The following is a 20,149-nucleotide window of genomic DNA, read 5'->3' on the forward strand; positions in this document are numbered from 1 at the left end:
AGATCAATATGTAAGAGCTAGCCAATAAGAGGCTGGAACTAATGGGCCAGGCAGTGTTTAAAAGAATACAGTTTCCGTGTAATTATATCAGGTATAAAGCCAGCCTGGTGGCGGGATGCAGCGCAGCCCGCTGCTCTCGTTAGCCGCTCCTTCAACAGAATATGTTCACGTCCAGGGTCTCATTGCTTAGAATAAACAATCCTGTATTGTATATTATATTAGTCCAAAGAATTTTTAAATTGGTTTTTAATATACATTCTAAAGAAGACACAAATTATTTGATATTACATACCTGTCGGCACCAGAGTTTACGAAATATTTGTAGATAAGCCAATACCATAAGACACAGAGGTGCCATGTACGTCACCAGAAAGAAGCAGATGTGGTACATCTTTGGGTAAATGTCACCTGAGATGAGAGTCAAACAGTAAAATATGACATGAAAATGATAAATTTAGAAAAGCTTTTCCTACTAAAGTACACATGTATGTTCTTAAAACTTCATTTTAGGTTTTATGCATACAAGGGAAAATAATCTACAATATTTCACTTAATATACTCAGAGAAACAATAATTACTCATTTCTAAATTGGGTATGATCACAATCTAACCACTATCAAGAAATTTATGTATCAAATACATCTTTATTTTGCATGCCTGCAAATTAGCTGGTTAAAAAGTACTATTTTGTATTGTCTTATATATTCATTTACTAAAAGGGACCTGGTTAAAATATGTTTTTGATTAAAAATAATTGACAAAACCTTGTTTAAACAAGAGCTAAATGTAAATACAGTTAAGTATCCTCATTAGAAGGTAACTGGCAATATTTGAAAGGATTAAAAGGACTAGAAGGTATGGTCATCCTGGAGGAAATGTGTCACTGGGCATGAACTTTGAAGTTAAGAAGTCCATGTCAGAACCCAGACTCTCTTTGTGTCTATGAGTCAGGATATAGCTCTCAGTTATTTGTCCAGCCCCACATCTGCCAACATGTGGCTATGCTCTCCACAATGATGATCATAGACTAAACCTCTGAAACTGTAAATAAGTTCCCAGTGAAATATTTCTTTCATAAAAGATGCCTAGGTTGTGCTATCTCTTCACAACAATAGAACAGTGGAATTATCACCTCTGCATTTAATTAAGAAGGAATATAAAGGATGAAACCTTGGATATTTGATTAAATTGATCATTAGAGTAACTTGTATTTAGGATGTATCATAATAAGTGTATTAATGACCATAATAATGGTCATTTACTTAGCAATCTTGCATTTAGTTATATCAATGGTTATATTTCAAACACATTCATTATTTTAATGGTCTCTGTTATCTTAAACTCATAACTTCTTATCTGGAACTGATTAAATTCGAGTCTAATATTTTTTTGTATTCTTCACACTGAAATTATCTTGTTTCTCTTTTTTTTTGTTATTGTAGTCTGTAGAAAGAACAGCATGATACATAGGCTGTTGGGATGTATAAGAAACCAATTTGAGATGTCAGTTTTAGACTCTTCTTGGGTCAGGTGGCACCCATCTGCCTCATTCATTTCTAACTTTCAAGTTTATCTTGTAAAACAGGATGTTAAATAAAGAGTGATAGAATTCAAGTTCTGGAAGAATAGCAGATAGCATTTCCATTTGAAGTGCAGCAGTTTGAACAGCATTTGCTGAGCCAGTTTCAAAGTAACTTGAAGGTGACCTCAACAATTCCCAGGGACCTGAGTGACTTTCAACTTTTATTTGTTTTAAAGAAAGTATCACATGCCACATGTACTTCACACACACACACACACACACGCATACACCTTTGAAGCTTATGCACACTGAAGCTTTAATAGCTCCATCAGACTAAATTGGACAGATGGAGGAAAGTGGATTTAATTGGTAACATTTTTTCCCACTGCACTAGCAGATACCATTACGGCCATAGCAATTTGGAGTTTTGAATAGATGGAAGGAAGGTAAATTCTGGTAATTTTGAGTAAGTGGAAAAATTAATAACTGGTTAGTAAGTGTATATTATGATGAACACTTATGCAGAAACATTGATAATAAAAATTATACTACAGACTAGCAAGGGTGTATTACTGGAGAGGTCATAATAGTAATGGTCTTAAAATCTGCTTTTCTTTTTTACTCTCTCTCTCTTTATTTTTCCAGACAGAGTTTCTCTGTAGCTTTGGAACCTGTCCTGGAACTAGCTCTCATAGACCAGGCTGGTCTCAAACTCAGAGATCCTCCTGCCTCTGTATCACAAGTGCTGGGATTAAAGGCTTGTGCCACCACTGCCTAGTTGAAATCTGCTTTTAATTCTTAGATTTAGAGCTAATTGAAAACTCAATCTACTGAAAATTTAAGTTGCATGTGTTGAAAATATCCTTGAATCTCCCCCTCAGTAATAATCTAGAATATAGTTCTTTAAAATTTATTTTGCATGAGTGCTGCCTGAATTAGAATGCAGCATTTTGAAGATTGACAATTATACATCTGTGACTCATGCTACATCAGATGTAGCTCAGTCAGTAGAATGATTTCCTATCATGACTTGAGTTTGATCTCTAGCATTGCACAAAACCATGTGTGGTGGAGCCTATTTGTAATCTCAGAGCAAGGGTAGAGACAGGAAGATCAGAAGTTCAAGATCATCTTTGATTGCACGGCAAGTTTAGTGCCAAAATGGGATAACTTGAGACCTGGTGTCAACAACAACAATAACAGTATCTTTATTTAACTGATGGAAGGCAGTATCTAAATACATTCTTCTCTGTATGGATCTTTAGATCTATGTCTCATCTATCTATCTATCTATCTATCTATCTATCTATCTATCTATCTATCTATCTATCTATCTATCTATCTATCTATCTATTCCCTATCTATCGCAAATCAAGAAACCAGAAACAATTATGGATATTTATGATGTCTTTGAAATCTGAGAATAAAAAATACTAGTCTTCAAAAGAGTTAAAGTGCATTATTTTTCTAATTGTCCAAACTTACATTCTCCATATGCTACACTCGTCAGGGACAAGTATGTCAAATACAATATGTCAATACTCAATTTGACAATTTTAAACCTTATTGGTTTCTAAAATTTACCTGGATGTTTATTGCTTTATTATCATCTCTTTAATGACTATATTATACCTGTTTGTTGATACACACACACACACACACACATATATATACATATTTAAGTACTTTCTAACCCTCATAATGAGACAAAACCCATAATTAGTCTAAGTACAAAGAAGGTTCACTCTTTTTTTTTTTTTTTTTTTTTTTGGTCAGACAACCAAAGTGCAATTTGTTGGATCCAAGAGGAGCTGCATTTTCAATCTAGTTATTGCTGGCTGCGTTTTCTTTGTAAACATTTGTCCAAATGGCCGGGAATGAGGTTGTTCTCTCATTTGTGTTCCTGGTACTCGGCACCTAAGTCCATTGCTCACGCTGTGCTCTCTGAGCCTCGCCGGAGAATGCGTTCTCTTAGGCACTGTGTCTAGCACACTCTAGATGCTCTAGATCTTGTTTGAACATTAAATAAATGGGACATAGGATACTTGAGGAAAATATTTATGAACTTTCCGTTCTGTTTATTTTTGACTATAATATCGAGGGGGATATTTATTAAAAAATACTACAGATACATACAAAAAGCAAGAGCATTACAATGTTAGAAAAGAGTAAAACTCATTGAAAATATATTTAATATCTTGAATAACAGGAAATTTGAATTCTAAAATTTTACTTAGTATAGTTCTGCTTTGATTTGTTTTGGTTGTTTTGATTTTTTTTCTTTCTAAGACTGAACATCACTGTGTAGCCCAGGCTGGTTTAGGATTCAGGATCTATCTACCCGAGCCTCCCAGGTCACCTGGCTTGATTCATCTTTCTGTAAGTGTGACTGCATGTCTATTTAACAATTATTTTTCCCTGATATGCAAATTCTGTAAGTATGAACAATTGTAGTGCAATTATCTAGAAGCGTTCAGATTATTTCTTTCAAATTCCATGTGTAGTTAGTATATGCCATACTGAAATGTATGGTGAATTTTTATTGTTCTTTTCTCTGTCCACATCTGTGTGGTTTGATAAAATTCAATTTGATATGTGCCACATTTTCTTAGGCATCTATGCTGATTCTTGTTCTTAAATATTATGAAGAGTAGCATTAACTGTAAATGCACAGATATCTCTGAAGTAAGATACAGAGTCCTTTAGGATTATGCCCAGGAATGGGAGAACTGGGTCAAAGATAGCCTCTGCATTTTGCTTTTTGAGAAACTTTTATATTTATTATTCTAAATTTTTAATTTACAATTTGATATATATAATTGACTAGTTCATTTGTTTTAAAAACTTTAAGAAATAACTAAATGAGTCATTGAATAAACTTCCCTATTTGTGTCTATTGCAAAACTTATGAAAATTAAAAATTGTACATAAAGCACCTTCAAAAGATGTGAGTTATCTATGAAATTGTGCTATGCTTTAACTTTATTTTCACCCTTTTGCTGAGCTCTTTTAACAAATGCTAATAAAGTATAGAATCCCAATTTAGGAATAGTGATGCTAATCCAGTATTTGCAGATACCCTGCCAATGTGAGCTCGTGGACAACTACTTACCGCCCCAGTGCTCATCACATACTGTAAAGAGGGTGGTTTTATTGGCTAAGCCAGGGAGCATGCTGCTGCACTCCATGACAATGGCTTGAGGAATCATTATGATGCAGGAGACAATCCAGATGATGATGATACTGTTCCGGGCCCGTTTGGCTGTGCTCTTGAACATCAAAGGGTGACAAATTGCATACCATCGGTCCAAGGCAATGCAACTCAATGTAAGAACAGACACAGACACGGACACAGTCTAGAGGGGAAAGAAAGGAACATGGTTCAGGAGAACTGCTAGGTGTCAGAAAGATAACAAGAGAGCACTTGTCTTATCAGCAAGGTAGTTACAGCAGAAAAACGCGAATTCCAGGTAATCCATTCTGCGTATTCATTCATATAAATGACTTTCCTGCTAAGAAAATGAATACTGAAAATAGAACGCTAGAAATGCATCAGGAAACTTGGTATTTTCTTTCAGATGTGAAGTAAGTGCTTTGAAACCTTGAGGTTTTTTCACATTGAAAGCTTAGTTTATAACGTGTGAATAATTACTATATTTGTTTTGTAGTTTTCTACAGATAGTGTAAACAGCGTTCTCAGAGGGAAAGAAATTATACATGGGTATATTCTCTTTCAATCAAAATGAATGACATGGCCGGGCGGTGGTGGCACATGCCTTTAATCCCAGCACTCTGGAGGCAGAGACAGGCGGATCTCTGGGAGTTCGAGGCCAGCCTGGTCTACAAGAGCTAGTTCCGGGGCGGGCACCAAAGCTACAGAGAAACCCTGTCTCGAAAAACAAAACAAAACAAAATGACATGGCATGTGTTTTTTAAATTATTATGTAGGTTTTTCACTGGTTATATTTCATTAGCATAAATAAGTATTTATTTTCATTTTTTTAAATAACAAAAGGTAATTTGATCCTATTTATTTTCAGTATATTGCATAGAAACAAAAGTCTAGATTATATTAAAAGACAAGTGAGTTCGAGACCAGCCTGGTCTACAAGAGCTAGTTCCAGGACAGGCTCCAAAACCACAGAGAAACCCTGTCTTGAAAAAAAACAAAAAACAACAAAAAAAAAAGACAATTCTGTACATGAGTATTTGTGCTATAGTTTGCTCACTGACAAAATTAGTAACTTGATTTTAAAAACAAGTAGGTCCTCTCCATACAGACTTGTATGCAAATAGTATCACAAGTGATTCTTCAACTTCCGGTTGAATCCAGCATGATCAAGTATGAAGCCACCTTTAATAGGTTAGGGTTAGGGCTAAGGTTAGGAGCTATGGAATTACAGAGTTAATTGAGATGCAAAATGCCTAACTCAAGGTTTCCACACAAGTGCTGTGTGTTTGCTATTATTTATTAGACTTATAATGATGACATCTAACATGATTCTATGATTTTGATCTTTCATTCTGGAGTCTTGTTTTCTGGATTTTTTGAGAAAGACCATTGAAAAAAATCTAACTCAGCCTGTAGTATTTCTAAACTCTTGGAGGGATAAGTTAATCTTATGATCATCGATAACCATTGAAAAGTTTAGGTGCCTTTGCTCTTAAAAGAGCCAATTACTCCTGTTAGTATTAGGGAATAAAGAATATGAAGACCATTCATCAAAGATCTAATAGGTATTATTGGCTATAAAATTACAAATTATAATATCTAAGAAAGGTACTTTAATTATTCAGTTGAATTTATTACATTTGTATGATTCTTAAATAATTTGAGAATTTGCCAGAGTATTATAGAATATCGCTCATAAATCTAAGCTGTATTGCTTCAGAAGAAAAATGAAAACATTTATATCAAGTTACTATTACAAAACAATATACAATCAAATACTTCTGTATAGCTTGACTACATTGTAAGTGTATTGTATACACAGATACATATTTATATAAAAGCAATTAGTTTTATGTTGTAGCAATAGGAAAAAAACTACTTGACTTGAAATAAAAGAATTGTTATTGTGCACCTGAAATTCAAGGCAAAGATGATTTGGAGACACTGGTTTTGCCAGTGCATGAATTTCTTGGTGCATTTCCATGCTTTGAACAAGAGGTCGTGTTGAATGAATTATGGGACGGGTACAGTTTGTTTCCAGTCTGTGATTGGTGTACTCTTGTGGACATTGTAAACTAGACTGTGTTCACGCAAGAGCCAAAATCTCTGTTTGTCCTTTGACATTTAGAACGTGCCTGTAGTTGGGTTACATGGAAAAATAATGCCAGTGACTAAGAGAAACTCTGTACATCCTTGGTGTTAATGTTACTTCCTGTTTTTTGTTTAATCCTTCCAGGAAACTTGGAGGTGCACAGAACAGCAAGCTATGATTGTGTCAGAGCCAGGAAGCAGATTCCTAGTACAGGTGATACTTTCTCACTGCATCATCCCCTCTATCAAGACATCTGGGTCATGAGACAGATGTTATGAAGGTTGCCGGGCAACCGAGGATCTGGGCAGTTGAAACTACCCTTAAACCAAAGGGAGTCTACATTTTCTCTTGGATGATTAGCGGAGCTGAGAGAAACACAGTTTACTGGAAATAACAGGAGGATTCTCAAATATTAGAATTTTCTGCTGCTTTTGATTTTTTCCAATTTCTGTGTGTAAATTCAACCATAGCTGTATGCAAATTCAACTATGACTGCATATAAATTCAACTATAAATTCTTACTGAATTGTTTCCTAAAAAGCTGTTCTTCTCTGGTGCACATTTTACTATTTCTCCATCATTTTTATTACAGCTCAGCTTGTAACTCACTGGCAGTTCTTAGCATGCTAGCCCAACCAACTTTGTAATTAAACCTAATGCATGTATGTAACTTTTCTATTTCTATGGCATCATCACATATACTATAGATGATGTCTGCTGTTTAAAAATATTACTTCTAAGAGATTATTGAGGAGCTGCTGAATTGAAAAGTCTAACATTTTGGTTCTAAAGAATATTTAAAACTATTTCTAGTAATGGGTATTTGTGACCTCTTCTGAATATCATTATCTCTTCTTGCAAACATTGTGATCTCCAGCTAGAAAGGTTCAAGGACCAAGGACAGGGGTAGATGGGGACTGTGGCACACGGTACAGAGGGGCCACCCACTTTCTTTCACTATATACTTGCTAAGGGGAACACAGTCTGTGTTTTCCTTCACTATTTCCTACAGTGAACACAGCTATCAGGCTTGTGTTGCCATGGCCACTATCAGGAATCATTTTATTAAAGACTTTACTTTTATAAATACAGTCAGAAAATGATTCTTTTAAAAGTATTTATTCTTTTTTTAATTTGTCAAACACAGATAGAAAGGCTATGCTTACTGCTTATCACCGAGACATCTGGTGCTGATGCTGGTCACTGGATATTACACTCTGAGTACATTGCTTTACGTTCATGATGAGGCAATCACAGAGCCAAGAGACTTATGTAAACGATCTAAATAATCTGTCACAACAGCTATATGAGGTAGATCTTATTAAAATTACCATTTTCAGTAAGTGTGTTGCCAAGTGTCTATGTATTTCACTTGATAGTATATACCATCTAGAGATGGCAGAACAGATATTCCCAATCCAGAACTGATGCCCTTCTTTGACCAAATACCTTTCAGTTTCTTAGGATAAAGAAAAATAGAAAAAAAATTGTGATATTCTTGACTATTTTTTTAATCCAATATGGATTATTCATTATATTGTAAACTTATTCAATCTTAAATTATTGAATAGTTTGAAAAGTTCATTATTATTCTTGACTATTGAAAAATAAATGCTCATGGTTACTTAATCTAGGAGATGCTTAATTATTACTTTGTTTAAATGATTTATTTAATGACAAAGACTGTGGAGTAATTAACAGCATCATTGCCTTTATTTTGTCTGAGCGTGAACTTGTTTATTCAGCAATTCTCAAGTGTTAGCTTCTTTAAAAACTTACTTTCTGAATATCTATATTTGTTTCTTAATTCATTCACTATCTTACCAGACAGTCAAGACTATAACTGAAAACATGTAAAATGATTTCTTAAAAAGCCCAAGAAAGAATTACCTGTAAGTAAGGAATGACCTTACAGAGGGATTGCCCAAAAAACCAGGTCTCAGTGATGTCTACTACAAGGGTGGCTGGAAGGCAGGTGATGGTCACAAGCACGTCCGCCAGGGACAGGTTGACTATGAAATAGTTGGTGACTGTCCTCATGTGGTGGTTCTTCCACACCGCCACGCAGACTGAAAGAAAGAGAAAGACATGGGATGGATAAAGAGACTGGGTAGCAGTGAGGAAAGGCAGAAGAGCCAGCACTGTTATAGCACACACACACATGTGCTGGAAAAAGGAGAGATTAAGGCTGCACTGTGGTCGTTCAGTCTGTTACTCTCTGGGAATTTGGAATCTAAGGTTAAGATGAGTTCACCGAACTGACACTATATTTCTTGTTCATAAGGGCTGTGCTATTTTTCAGTTGTAGGCCAAGTCAAAGAGCAGCCCTGATTGATCTTCCTGTTATTTTAATATTCAGTATGTAGAAAAATATCAAGGAATAGCTGCTGAGCTGGGTATAGCAGCACATGACTTTAGTCTTAGCCTCCGCCCCAGAAGGAGGCAGAGGCAGAGGCAGGCAGAGCTCTATGAGTTCGAGATTAGCCTGGTTTACATGGTGAGTTCCAGGTCAGTCAGCTACTGAATGAGACCCTACACAATGAAACCCTACCAAAATTTAAGAGAAAGTAAAAGAAATAGTTGCTGAGGCTGGATTAAATGAAGAGGATTAGATTTAGTAATGTTAAAAGAACTGTCACGATTGCCTCATTCATGACCTTAACCCATGTCTTTCCTCAAATCCACTTTATGGACAAACAACAGAGAAAAACTAACCATGGGAGAAAACAAACAAACAAACGAACGAACAAATAAAACAACCTCCTACTATCCAGCCATCACCCAACCCCTACTTTTGCTAAACACTTAGCAAAACAGTTGACATATTTATATTTTTCTATTTGGACAAATCTTACAGGAAGCCATGTTTCCCATGTGAGATAATTAAGATAAGGGCATTTGTTGGGCCTGTTTAAGAACTCATAAAATAAAAGCAGTTAATGATGGATTTAAATTCAAGTGATACATGTGTACTTTCTCCACCTAGGCTGCCTTCATTTTTGCAAATGAAGAGGTTAAATTCTAGGCTCGAATGCTCCCGCTTTCATTTACTCTTGATGGCCTCTGAACAGCACCCTCAAATCAAGCATAGTTGGCCTTTCCACTGCATTGTGGGAAATTCCCTGTTTAAAACTGTGCTAGCACATTGAGCTGCTTTTTCCTGAAAGAACATCAAGTTCCTACATTTTCTGCCCTCCACTTGTCTGGGCCAGACACATTTCAAAACCATTAGCTCCAGAACCCATGCACGCATACAGCTCTAACCTCGTCTGCTACCGAATTTCAGTGAATGAAACTACGATTGTTTCCAGGGCCTCGTCAGCCTGTCAGAACTATTGTGCAAATGGCGCTCCTAACACCTTAAGGAGTAGTCTAAAAATAGAAGCAGTTTGTAAATTTAAATACCCAAAGAAGGAAGAACTTCTTTTTGACAATCATTTAGCATGAGAAGTTTCATATCTTGGAAAAAATACTGCCACTTGTGCCTAAGGCTGAAATTGGCTACCAGCTCTCAACTGATGTCATTTAATAAAATATTCATATTTTGGAAGATTTAATTTTGAGTATTTCAAGTGATCCTCTGGTTTCAGTAATGTAATAGCTAAGACATCAGGTGGCCTTAATTAGGATACACTGTAATATTGTCACTTGTGATATTGCCAAATAAGCTATTTCACATAAATACTTGAAACACACATATTCTAGCAATTAAAAAACACATTATTATGGTTTTTAATAAGAAAATAGAAAATCATTTACTATTTATGGTACTTTTTATTGTATGCTATGCTGTACAACTTAGACCTAGAACAGAACATAGTGCTTAAAAACACAGCTTCTGATGTCATTAGTGATCAAGTGCTGCGTAGCTTGTGCAAGGTCCTGGTTTCCAATCCAGGCATAGGAATTAAAAACAAACAGGTATAGCCTAACTCCACCCAGGAGAAGGTGGATGACTCCATGGACACAGTATATACCAGACATAACAGGACTGGTACACATATCAACTCAGGAACTGTGACAACACAGAGTCAGACTGGGTCTCAGTACTGTGGGATGGGTCAACACTGAAACCCACAGCTGACCAAGAAGCCATTTGCAATTAATACCAGCCGGCAAAGCTTTCCTCAATGGAGTGTCGCTGGGTGTGTTAACTACACTCAAGGGTAGGCTTCATGACCAGGAGTGATGGACAAGAAAAATAAACTCCATAGCTTTGTTTTTCTTTTTGGTGTTTGTGTGTGTGTGTGTGTGAGAGAGAGAGAGAGAGAGAAAGAGAGAGAGAGACAGAGAGAGAGAGAGAGAGAGAGAGAGAGAGAGAGAGGAAGAAGAAGGAGGAGGAGGAGGAGAGAGAGGAGGAGAGAAAGAGAGGAGGAAGAAGAGAAAGAGAGAGAGGGAGAAAGAAAGACAGACACAGAGAGACAGACAGAGAGAAATAGGGAGAAAGAGAACATAGAATTTAGTTGGTAGGGGAATGGAGAGGAGCTGGGGAAGGCGAAAGGATAATCAAAATGTATGAAAAAAAATTATGAATAAAATAGGACCCCAAACCATAGATTATTGCCAATCTCACTGAAAGAAGCATTCTCATTTTGTTAACGTAATCATAAAAATCCCTCACAGACACTCTCAGATGCTTGTCTCTGATGGATCTAAATGCTGCAAAACTAAAAATCAGAATTAAGCATTACACATTATTACCCAGCAGAGGTAACGAAAGTAAAAAAATAACAAAGAGCATTAACGGGAGAGTAATGGACAGTTTATACTAGAGGTTTATGTGTGCTGTGCTATTTTGTCACTTAAAAGTAAGTTTAGAGCTTGCATTATGTCTGTCCATTTATTCATAGGTTATGACTCTGCTTACCCACAAGGCTTTGCTTCTCCATGGACTTTCACCATTCTCCTTATATATAGTGAGGTGGTTACATCCCCATTGCCCTTGCCTCTCTTGTGAAAACATTTCACACTGTCAGGATCTGTTTCTAAATGGCCTGGAAACTACACATAACACTGCAGGCATGTTCCATAAATCTGTGCCCCTTTGTATTTGTTTCCTCACGCATTCAAGCTCAAAGCTACATCAGTAACCTCTTTCTCCTTCCACAGCACACCAAAGTCACCAAAAACTAGCTTCACAGTCTTTGCCCAGATTTTCTATTTCTCTGAAATTTAATACCCTTCATTCCCCTCTCCTAGTGTAATAGCCAAAATATTTCTCATCTGTTACGTTTTTCCTACTCCTGTTGAAAATATTGAGTGTCCGTGTGCCTATTAGCAGCAGCAACGTCAGCCCTCCTGATGGCTTCTGGCATGACATCTGCTATAACCTTTATAAGCATTTTTTTTTATCACATGTTCTAGTTACACCAGCTCTCCAACTTTCACAGCAGCCGTCTCCATAGGAGATCTTCACCCAGGCTTTCTTTTTGGTTAAATTAATATTTAATTATGTAATTTCTCACTCATTCTTCCCTCCAACTCCCCCCATACTCCCTTGCTCCTTCTCAAATTCATTGCTTCTTTTTCTTTAGTTATTTATTCACACACACACAATGCTGACTGGGTTTAATGTTTCTTGGATATATATCATGGGTGGGGGCAACCACATTACATTGGAAAATCAATTGGGGGCTCATCCCACTAGAAGATTAATTCTGTCTTTCAGTATTCTTTACCTGTCTGTAGTTCTTTGTCTAGGAATGAGATCCCATGATATTTCCCCTTTCTTGTTAGCACATCTATTGGTGCTGTCATTCTTTATGTCTTGTTTAGGCAGCCATATTGATAAAGTATCATGTGTGTAGCTTCCTTGTCATTTTTAGGAGATACAGCAGCACGGCAGATTCCCCAGTCCTCTGATTCTTACAGTCTTCACACTGCTCTTGAAGTGCCCCTCAGCCTTAGGTATGAGGGTTCTATTATTGAGGTATCAATTTGTACTGAGAACTATATGATCACTTGTTCTCTGTATTTTGACCACTTGTAGCTTTTCTTAATGATCTTCTCTGCTACAAAGATAAGATTCTTTGGTAGGGTCAAGAGCTATGCATATCCTTGCATATAAGGGTAAGTGTTTAGAATGCACTTAGAAATTATACTAGTTTATGAAGGTGGAAGTAGAAGCTTCTTTTCTAATATTCATGACCTCACTAGCCTCAGGTAGTTGACTAGGTTTTCAGTACCCGGTATGTATTCCCTCCTGTTAAGTAGGCACAAGTTGGCTACTGCCAATATAAGACTGCCACCCTTGTGTCTTTAGGGATATCTTATCAGAGTGGTCACTGCTGTGATTCATATTTATAGGCATTACAGCTGTGTAGTATTATCGAATTTTTTCTTTCCCTGGCAGCTTGTATTATGAAAACAAGTCCCCGGGGAGAAGACTTTGTGTATTTTCCAACTTGACTCCTTTGAGTCTGGTGTTTGAAGTGCACAGTGTCTTTAGAAATAGGAACTTATTTCTGTTGGGCAATCAAGGACAGTAGGCATAGCCAGATTGTTTGGAGAGTCTCTTGGACAAACCTGGCCCAAAACTCAAAACTAGTTCTCCTGTGTTTGGTAATGGAGTTTTTGCTATTTTATGGTTCTTGAGGGATGTATTATCATTCCAAGTATATATATATATATAAAATGTAATTTTAGAAAATATAAATAATGATTGTTTTTCAAGTATCTTTAATGCCACTTATCTTCTTTCCTCTCTCTCTTCCTGCCTCACCCACATTTCTCCCCTTTTCCCCTTCATGGCATCTGAATCTTTCTGTTCCTCTCTTTCACACTCTCTTTATCCCAAGGTCCCTTTTGACTTTTTGGGTTCTATGGTTACTCCATCTCATATACTCACATCTAAAGGTTTGGCGTTAAGAATAAAAGATGAGGGCAAAGATGTTGCATTTGGCTTTCTGGATCTGGGTAACTCCACTCAGCATAATATTTTCTAGCTCCATCATTTATCTGCAGATTTCATTTTCTTTACAGCTGAAGAGTATTCCATAGTGTATATGAACTACATTTTCATTATTGATTCGTCAGTTGAAGGATATTAAAATGGTTGTTTCCATTTCCTAGCTATTATGAACAGAGTGGTAATAAACATGGCTAAGCAAGTATCTGTGAAGTAGATATTGAGTCCATTGGGTATATGCCAAGGAGTGGTACAGTTGGATCATATGGTAGATTTATTTTTAGCCTTTTAAAAATTCTCCACATTAATTTCAAGAGTGGCTGCACCAGTTTACAATTCAAGTCACAGTGAATGAGCGCTCCCCTTTTACCACACTCTCTTTATCATTGGTTGTTGGTTGTTTTGTTTATCTTAGACATTCGTACAGGGGTAAGATGAAATCCAAAGTTGTTTTAATTTTCATTTCCCTAATTGCTAGAATGAATGTCTTTTGTGATATTCCACAGCCATTTCTATTTCTCCACTTGACAACTGTCTGTTCAGATCTATAATCCATTATTTAAATGTCCCCCACCCCAACTCTTGGATTTTGAGTTCTTTATATATTCCGGTCTTTATATATTAATCCTCATCAAACATAGTTGGCATGGTTGGCAGGGATTCTCTCCCACTTTCTGGAATTCCTCTTCTCTCTGTTGAGGGTTCCCTTAGTTGTACAGAAGCCTTTTACCTTTATTGGTTCTCATCTGTCATTATTGGCCTTAGTTTTTGGGCATCAGGATCCTATGAGAAATCCTTCTCTACACATATATCATGTGGGGTAAGCCTATGTTTTCTTCAAGCACCTTAAGGGTTTCAAGTTTCACATTGAGGTCTTTGATCCATCTAGTGATAAATTTATACAAGGTGATAGATACGACTTCAATTTCACTCTTTTATATTTGGCTATCTAGCATTCTTATTATTTCTAGAACCTGTAATCTTTTCTTCGATGTGTGCTTTTGTCCTCTGTAAAATACTAAATCACCGAAGTTATGTGTTCACATGTTTGGGTCTTCTGTTTTGTTCCATTGGTCTATGTGTCTGTTTTGTGCCATTATCAAACTGTTTTTACTACTATAACTCAGTACCATATCTGGAATTCTGGAGTGGCAACCTAGAATTAATTTTCTTTGCTTGTTAGTTTTTATTTGTTTTGCCTTGTTTAGGATTGTTTTGACTTTCCAGAGTCTTTTCCATTTTCATATGAATTTTAGTTTTTTTCTCCAGTTTCTGTGAAGGAAGTTTGGATTCCATTACTCTATCAAATGCTTTGTGGAGAATGAACAACTTCATAATATTAACTCTACTGACCCAGAAGCACGGGAAGACATTCGATTTTCCCATGTCTTTCTCAACCCCGTTTTTCAGAGTTTTAACATTTTCTTTGTAGAGGTCTTTCATCTTCTTGGTTAGGCTTATTAGTAGATATTTTATTTTCTTGGAAGCTATTGTGATGGGGGTGTGTCTGTAGTTTTATTCTCAGAGTGTTTGTTGGTAGTATATAGAAAACCTAATGCTTTTTGAAAGTTGATCTTCTATTCTGCAACTTTGCTGAAAGTGCTGAACATTGCTGGAGGCCTTGTGGAAATTTGGGGGTCTTTTGTGTGCAAATATGGGTGATTTGACCTCCTTCATTTATATCTCTTTAATTTCCTTTTCTTGCTGTTTTTCTCCTGCTAGTGCTTTAAGTACCATATTGAAAATGAGTGGGGACACTGAACAACCCTGATGTTTTGCTGATTTTAATGGTATTGCTTTGAGGAATTCCCCATTTAGAATGACATTTGTTGTCATCCTATGTTGGGTTTTTTTTTTTTTTTTTTTTAAGGTCAATTTTTTTTTATTCTTTTTTAATTAAAATTTCCACCTGCTCCCCGTTTCCCATTTCCCTCCCCTCCTCCCAAATATTGCCCCCTCCCCCCACTTCCCTCCCCCTATCCCCACTCCTCTTCTCCTCCCCCCACTCCATTCCCCCTCCCTCTCGATACCGAAGAGCAGTCCAAATTCTCTGCCCTGCGGGAAGACCAAGGTCCTTCTATCTACGTCCAGAAAGGTGAGCATCCAAACAGGCTAAGCTCCCACAAAGCCAGTTCATGTATTAGGATCTTTACTATGTTGAAGTTTGCTCACTTCAGTCCTACACTCTATGAGATTTTTATCATGATGGAGTGTTGGATTTAGTCAAGTAGTTTTCTTGCATTGATTGAGATGATCATGTAACTTTTTATCTTAAAGTCAGTCGGTATGAATATTAAATTTATTGACTTAGGTGTGTTGGTCAATACCTGCATCTCTATTATAAATCCTGCTTAATAATGGTAGATAATCTTTACAAGTATTTTATTGAGGATTTTAAAATCTATTTTCTTTGTTCTGTAGTGTTATTGTGGTGGTAGTGATGGTGGTGGTGGTGTTAGTGGTGATGATGATAGTGGTGGTGGTTTTATCTGATTTAGTATTAAAGCAATACTGGCTTCATAGAAAAATTTAGAAGTGTTATTTCTATTTATTTTTCTCTTTTAATATTTGAAAAAGCTATGACTATAGATCTTCTTTGAAAGCCTAGTCAAATTCTGCTATAAATCTCTCTGGGCTTAAACTTTCTATGTTGTTAGACTTTTCTTCCTGTTTTAGTCTTCTCATTTTTAAAAAACGATTTATTCATTAAGTATATAGTGTTCTATCTGCATGTATGCCTGCAGGCCAGAAAAGGGCACTGGATCTCATTATAGATGGTTGTGAGCCACCATGTTGTTGCTGGGAGTTGAACTCAGGACCTCTGAAAGACCAGTCAGTGCTCTTAACCTCTGAGTCATCTCTCCAGTTCCATGTCTTTTCATTTTTACAGGTCTGTTTAAGTTTATTTTTTCCACTTGGTTTAACATTCATGATTTGGATGAATTTAGAAATCCTCCATTCTTTTAGATTTTCCAACATTATGGAGTACATTTTAAAAAGTACTTTTATAATATTATGAATTTTACGATATTATGAACATTTCTGTATCTCTTGTAATATTTCCTTGTTCATTTTAGATTCTGTTTATTTGGGTTTTATCTTCGATTTGGTTACTTGGAGCAAAGGTCTGTCTATCTAATTTATCTTCTCAAAGAAGCAGGTCTTGGATTCCCTGATTTTTTGTGTTGTTCTCTTAATTTCTATTTAATTAATTTCTGCTTTGACATTCATTATTACTTGGCTTTTAATGGATTTGAGCTGGTTAGTACTTTTTTTTTAAATTTTGAGTTGCATCATTAAGTCGTTTAATTCTTTTTGAGTTTTGAAATATTTTGGTGTGTGTGTGTGTGTGTTTGGCCAACATGTAACTCTGTGTGCCATGTATATGTGACTGGTACCCCCGGAGGCCAGAAGAGGGCTTTAGATTTGCAGTTACTCATGGTTGAGAATCACCATGTGAGTTGTGGGTATCAAATCTAGATCCTCTGGAAGAGCATCCAGTGTTCTTAACCTTAGAGCCAACTTTTAACATAGACACTTAGAGGTATACATCCTCTTACAGGACTACATTTGATGTTCTCCAGAGGTTCTGCTGTGCTGTTTTTCCATTTTTACTTAATTTTAAATCTTTCTTGATTTCTTTTTTGACCCATTCATCATTCATAAATGAGTTGTTCACTCTCCATGATTTTGTGTATTAACCAGAGATTTACTTGCTCTGTTTTAAGTTTCGCTGCATTATGGTCAGATAAAATACATGGAGTTGTTTAGATTATACAGAATCTGCTTAGATTTGTTTTTCCCCCTAGATATGGTGTATTTTAGGGATGCTCCCATGGTCTCCTGAGTAGAATGTGTATTCTTTGATCCAATCATCAAATATAGAATATTTGTTGGAATATTCTATAGATATCTGTTAAGTCCATTTGATGTGTGATGTCATTTATTTCTGAAGTTTCTCAGGTTAGTTTTTTTCTTTTTCAGGTGACCTGACTATTGGATAAAGCAGGGTATTTAAATCACCTATTGTTAATCTGATGATGTTATTATGTGTCTTTAATTTTAGTAGTACCCTTCTTATTGGGTGCTGTAGAGTTGGGTGCATGTCTATTTAGGATTGTAATGCCTTCTTTGTTAAATGTGTCCTTCACTGGAACAATGCGTCTTTTATTTCTTCTGATTCATTTTATTTTGAAATCTTTTTTTGTCAGATATTAGGATAACTGCTTTTGCCTGATTCCTTGCACCATTTAAGAGGAGAATACTTTTGAGTTCTCTTCATATTTATATTTCTTTATTGAATTTGGTTTTCAAAACCAGTCTTAGGCTTATTTTCATTTTGTGTTGCTTGGGTATTATCTCTTTAGTCTATTCTCTGTAAGCTTATTGTGCTATTTGTGTCTTCTTAAAACTCCTTGATATTTTGATGAGCTTTGTGATTGTTCTTGTAAGTTCTGTGTCCTGGGGTTTATCAAGATAACTCTCACTAGAGAACATTGTTGGAAGACTAATAGACTTGGGAAGATTACTCTATTGATTATATCATTTGTATTTTGTGATGAGACTTAGTCCTGTGGACTTGTTCTGTTGGCTCTGAGTCTGATGTGGACAAAGCAGACTGGGCCTTACCATGGGATGTGCAAGTCACAGTGTACCTAGAAGTTGGATAAAGCCTGGGGTGGGGAAATGAGATTAGATAGACTCAGGGGGCTGGGCTAATGCTCAGTCTGCGAACCCTAGAACAAGTGAGGGGTATGGAGAATGTGTGGGTGGGGCTCACTAGATTATTCCTGAATCTGGATCCAGAACATGGGCTGGATCCAAGGATTAGAAGGGTATACTCATGGTAGGATCAAGTTGACTCACTAGGCTGGGCCCTGGGCAAATTATTTGGTGACACCTTGGGCCTGAGGGGAGCATGCAGCACGGGAGGGATGAAGTCAGGTGTCTTCGAAGGCCTGAAGTATGTCCAAGTCTAGAGCTTGGGGGCCATATGAGCATGCCTCACCACAATAGGCCTGGACACTGGATGCAGTATCTGGGTCAGATCCTAGTATTGTGGAAGGTTTGTGATGGAAGAATCAAGTAGATACACCAGGCTGAGCCCCAGTGCAAGATGTACAGTTGAACTGAGGCTGGAGGTTGGGTATATGGCAGGAAGGATGAAGTCAGGTGACCCTAGCAAGGCTGCGTTGGTACTAAGCATCTAGACATGGATATTTAGAAGTGTTTCTTGGTGTTGACATTTGTTCTCTCCTGTTGTTAAGTGATTATTGAATCCTTGTTTAGTATTATCCTAACCTACCAGGTTGTGAACAGTTGAGTGGTGTTTGGTGTTCAATCTTGGGGACACTTTCTTTTGGTTTGTCGGTAGGGTGTCTATAGAATAGTCTCAACTGGGTGGCAGTTCTTGTCAGACTCCACATGATATGGGGTGCCAAGCAAGGTGGCAGGTGATGTAACTGGTAGACGGACAGGAGGACAGATGTGTCTGCAGACTTACAGGCTCTTCTGGATGGAAACAGTAGGATGCAGAGGGTTGATGAAATGGTAGGTGGGACTTCAAGCAGACAGAGGTAAGGCAGAGTTCTTAACCGGTCTTCTATCATTAGGTTTTAGTGAGAATTGTCTGTATCTAACAGTGCTCTAGGTGGAACACCCAGAATACCAGAGAATGTTTGACATCTCACTTGCTGGTTAAGCATCTTCTGTGAATAGACCAATACACAGCAGGTTTCCAATACACAAGAAGAGAAAACATGAAGACTGTAAGTTTCAGACCACCCTGGGCTACATTTCTAGGTCTTGTCTATAAACAACAAAAAAATAATAATATTGTAAGTTTAAGCAGGTAATTTTTGTGCTATAGATATTTTATCACAGTTTATAGAATTGCCTCCCATGATAAAAAACCATAAAATTATTATAACTTAATATTTTTCTGAAATATTTTTATAGCAATTTTCTTTTAGAAGTCATCTTATTTTAAACTGAGAAGTATATATTAACAATTATATGTAATAATGGGATGCTGTAATATTTTAAAAATATGCACTATTTTATAATGTTTGAAACAATGAGTATGCCTATCCACTTGCAGAGTTGTTATTTATGGTAAAACTTTCTGAATCCTTCCTTGATGTGGGATTTCATTGGTCAATAAAGAAACTGCCTTGGCCCATCTGATAGGGCAAAATTTAGATAGGCGGAGTAAACAGAACAGAATGCTGGGAGGAAGAGGAAGTGAGCTCAGATGTAGGGCAGCTCCTCTCAGAGCCAGACGCCATGAAGCAAGCCACCAGGTCAGACATGCTGAATCTTTCCTGGTAAGACTGGTGCTACACAGATTATTAGAGATGGGTTGATCGGGATATGAGAATTAGCCAGTAAGGGCTAGAGCTAATGGGCCAAGCAGTGTTTAAAAGAATATAGTTTGTGTGTTGTTATTTCGGGGCA

The 20,149-nt window shown here is 36.7% G+C and overlaps 1 protein-coding gene across 1 annotated transcript in view; it reads right to left on the reverse strand.

Moving 5' to 3' along the window:
- The window catches only part of Hcrtr2 (hypocretin receptor 2), a 92,909-nt gene that overhangs the window by 22,355 nt on the left and 50,405 nt on the right, over nt 1-20,149 (reverse strand). The window contains exons 2-4 of the mRNA XM_057768483.1: nt 8,677-8,855; nt 4,635-4,878; nt 293-408 (exon numbers count right to left, since the gene is read on the reverse strand). Coding sequence (XP_057624466.1) covers nt 293-408; nt 4,635-4,878; nt 8,677-8,855 — 539 coding nt within the window. The remainder of the gene's footprint in view (nt 1-292; nt 409-4,634; nt 4,879-8,676; nt 8,856-20,149) is intronic.

The sequence above is a fragment of the Chionomys nivalis genome, chromosome 4 (genome assembly GCF_950005125.1).
Source record: "Chionomys nivalis chromosome 4, mChiNiv1.1, whole genome shotgun sequence".
Lineage (NCBI taxonomy): Eukaryota > Metazoa > Chordata > Mammalia > Rodentia > Cricetidae > Chionomys > Chionomys nivalis.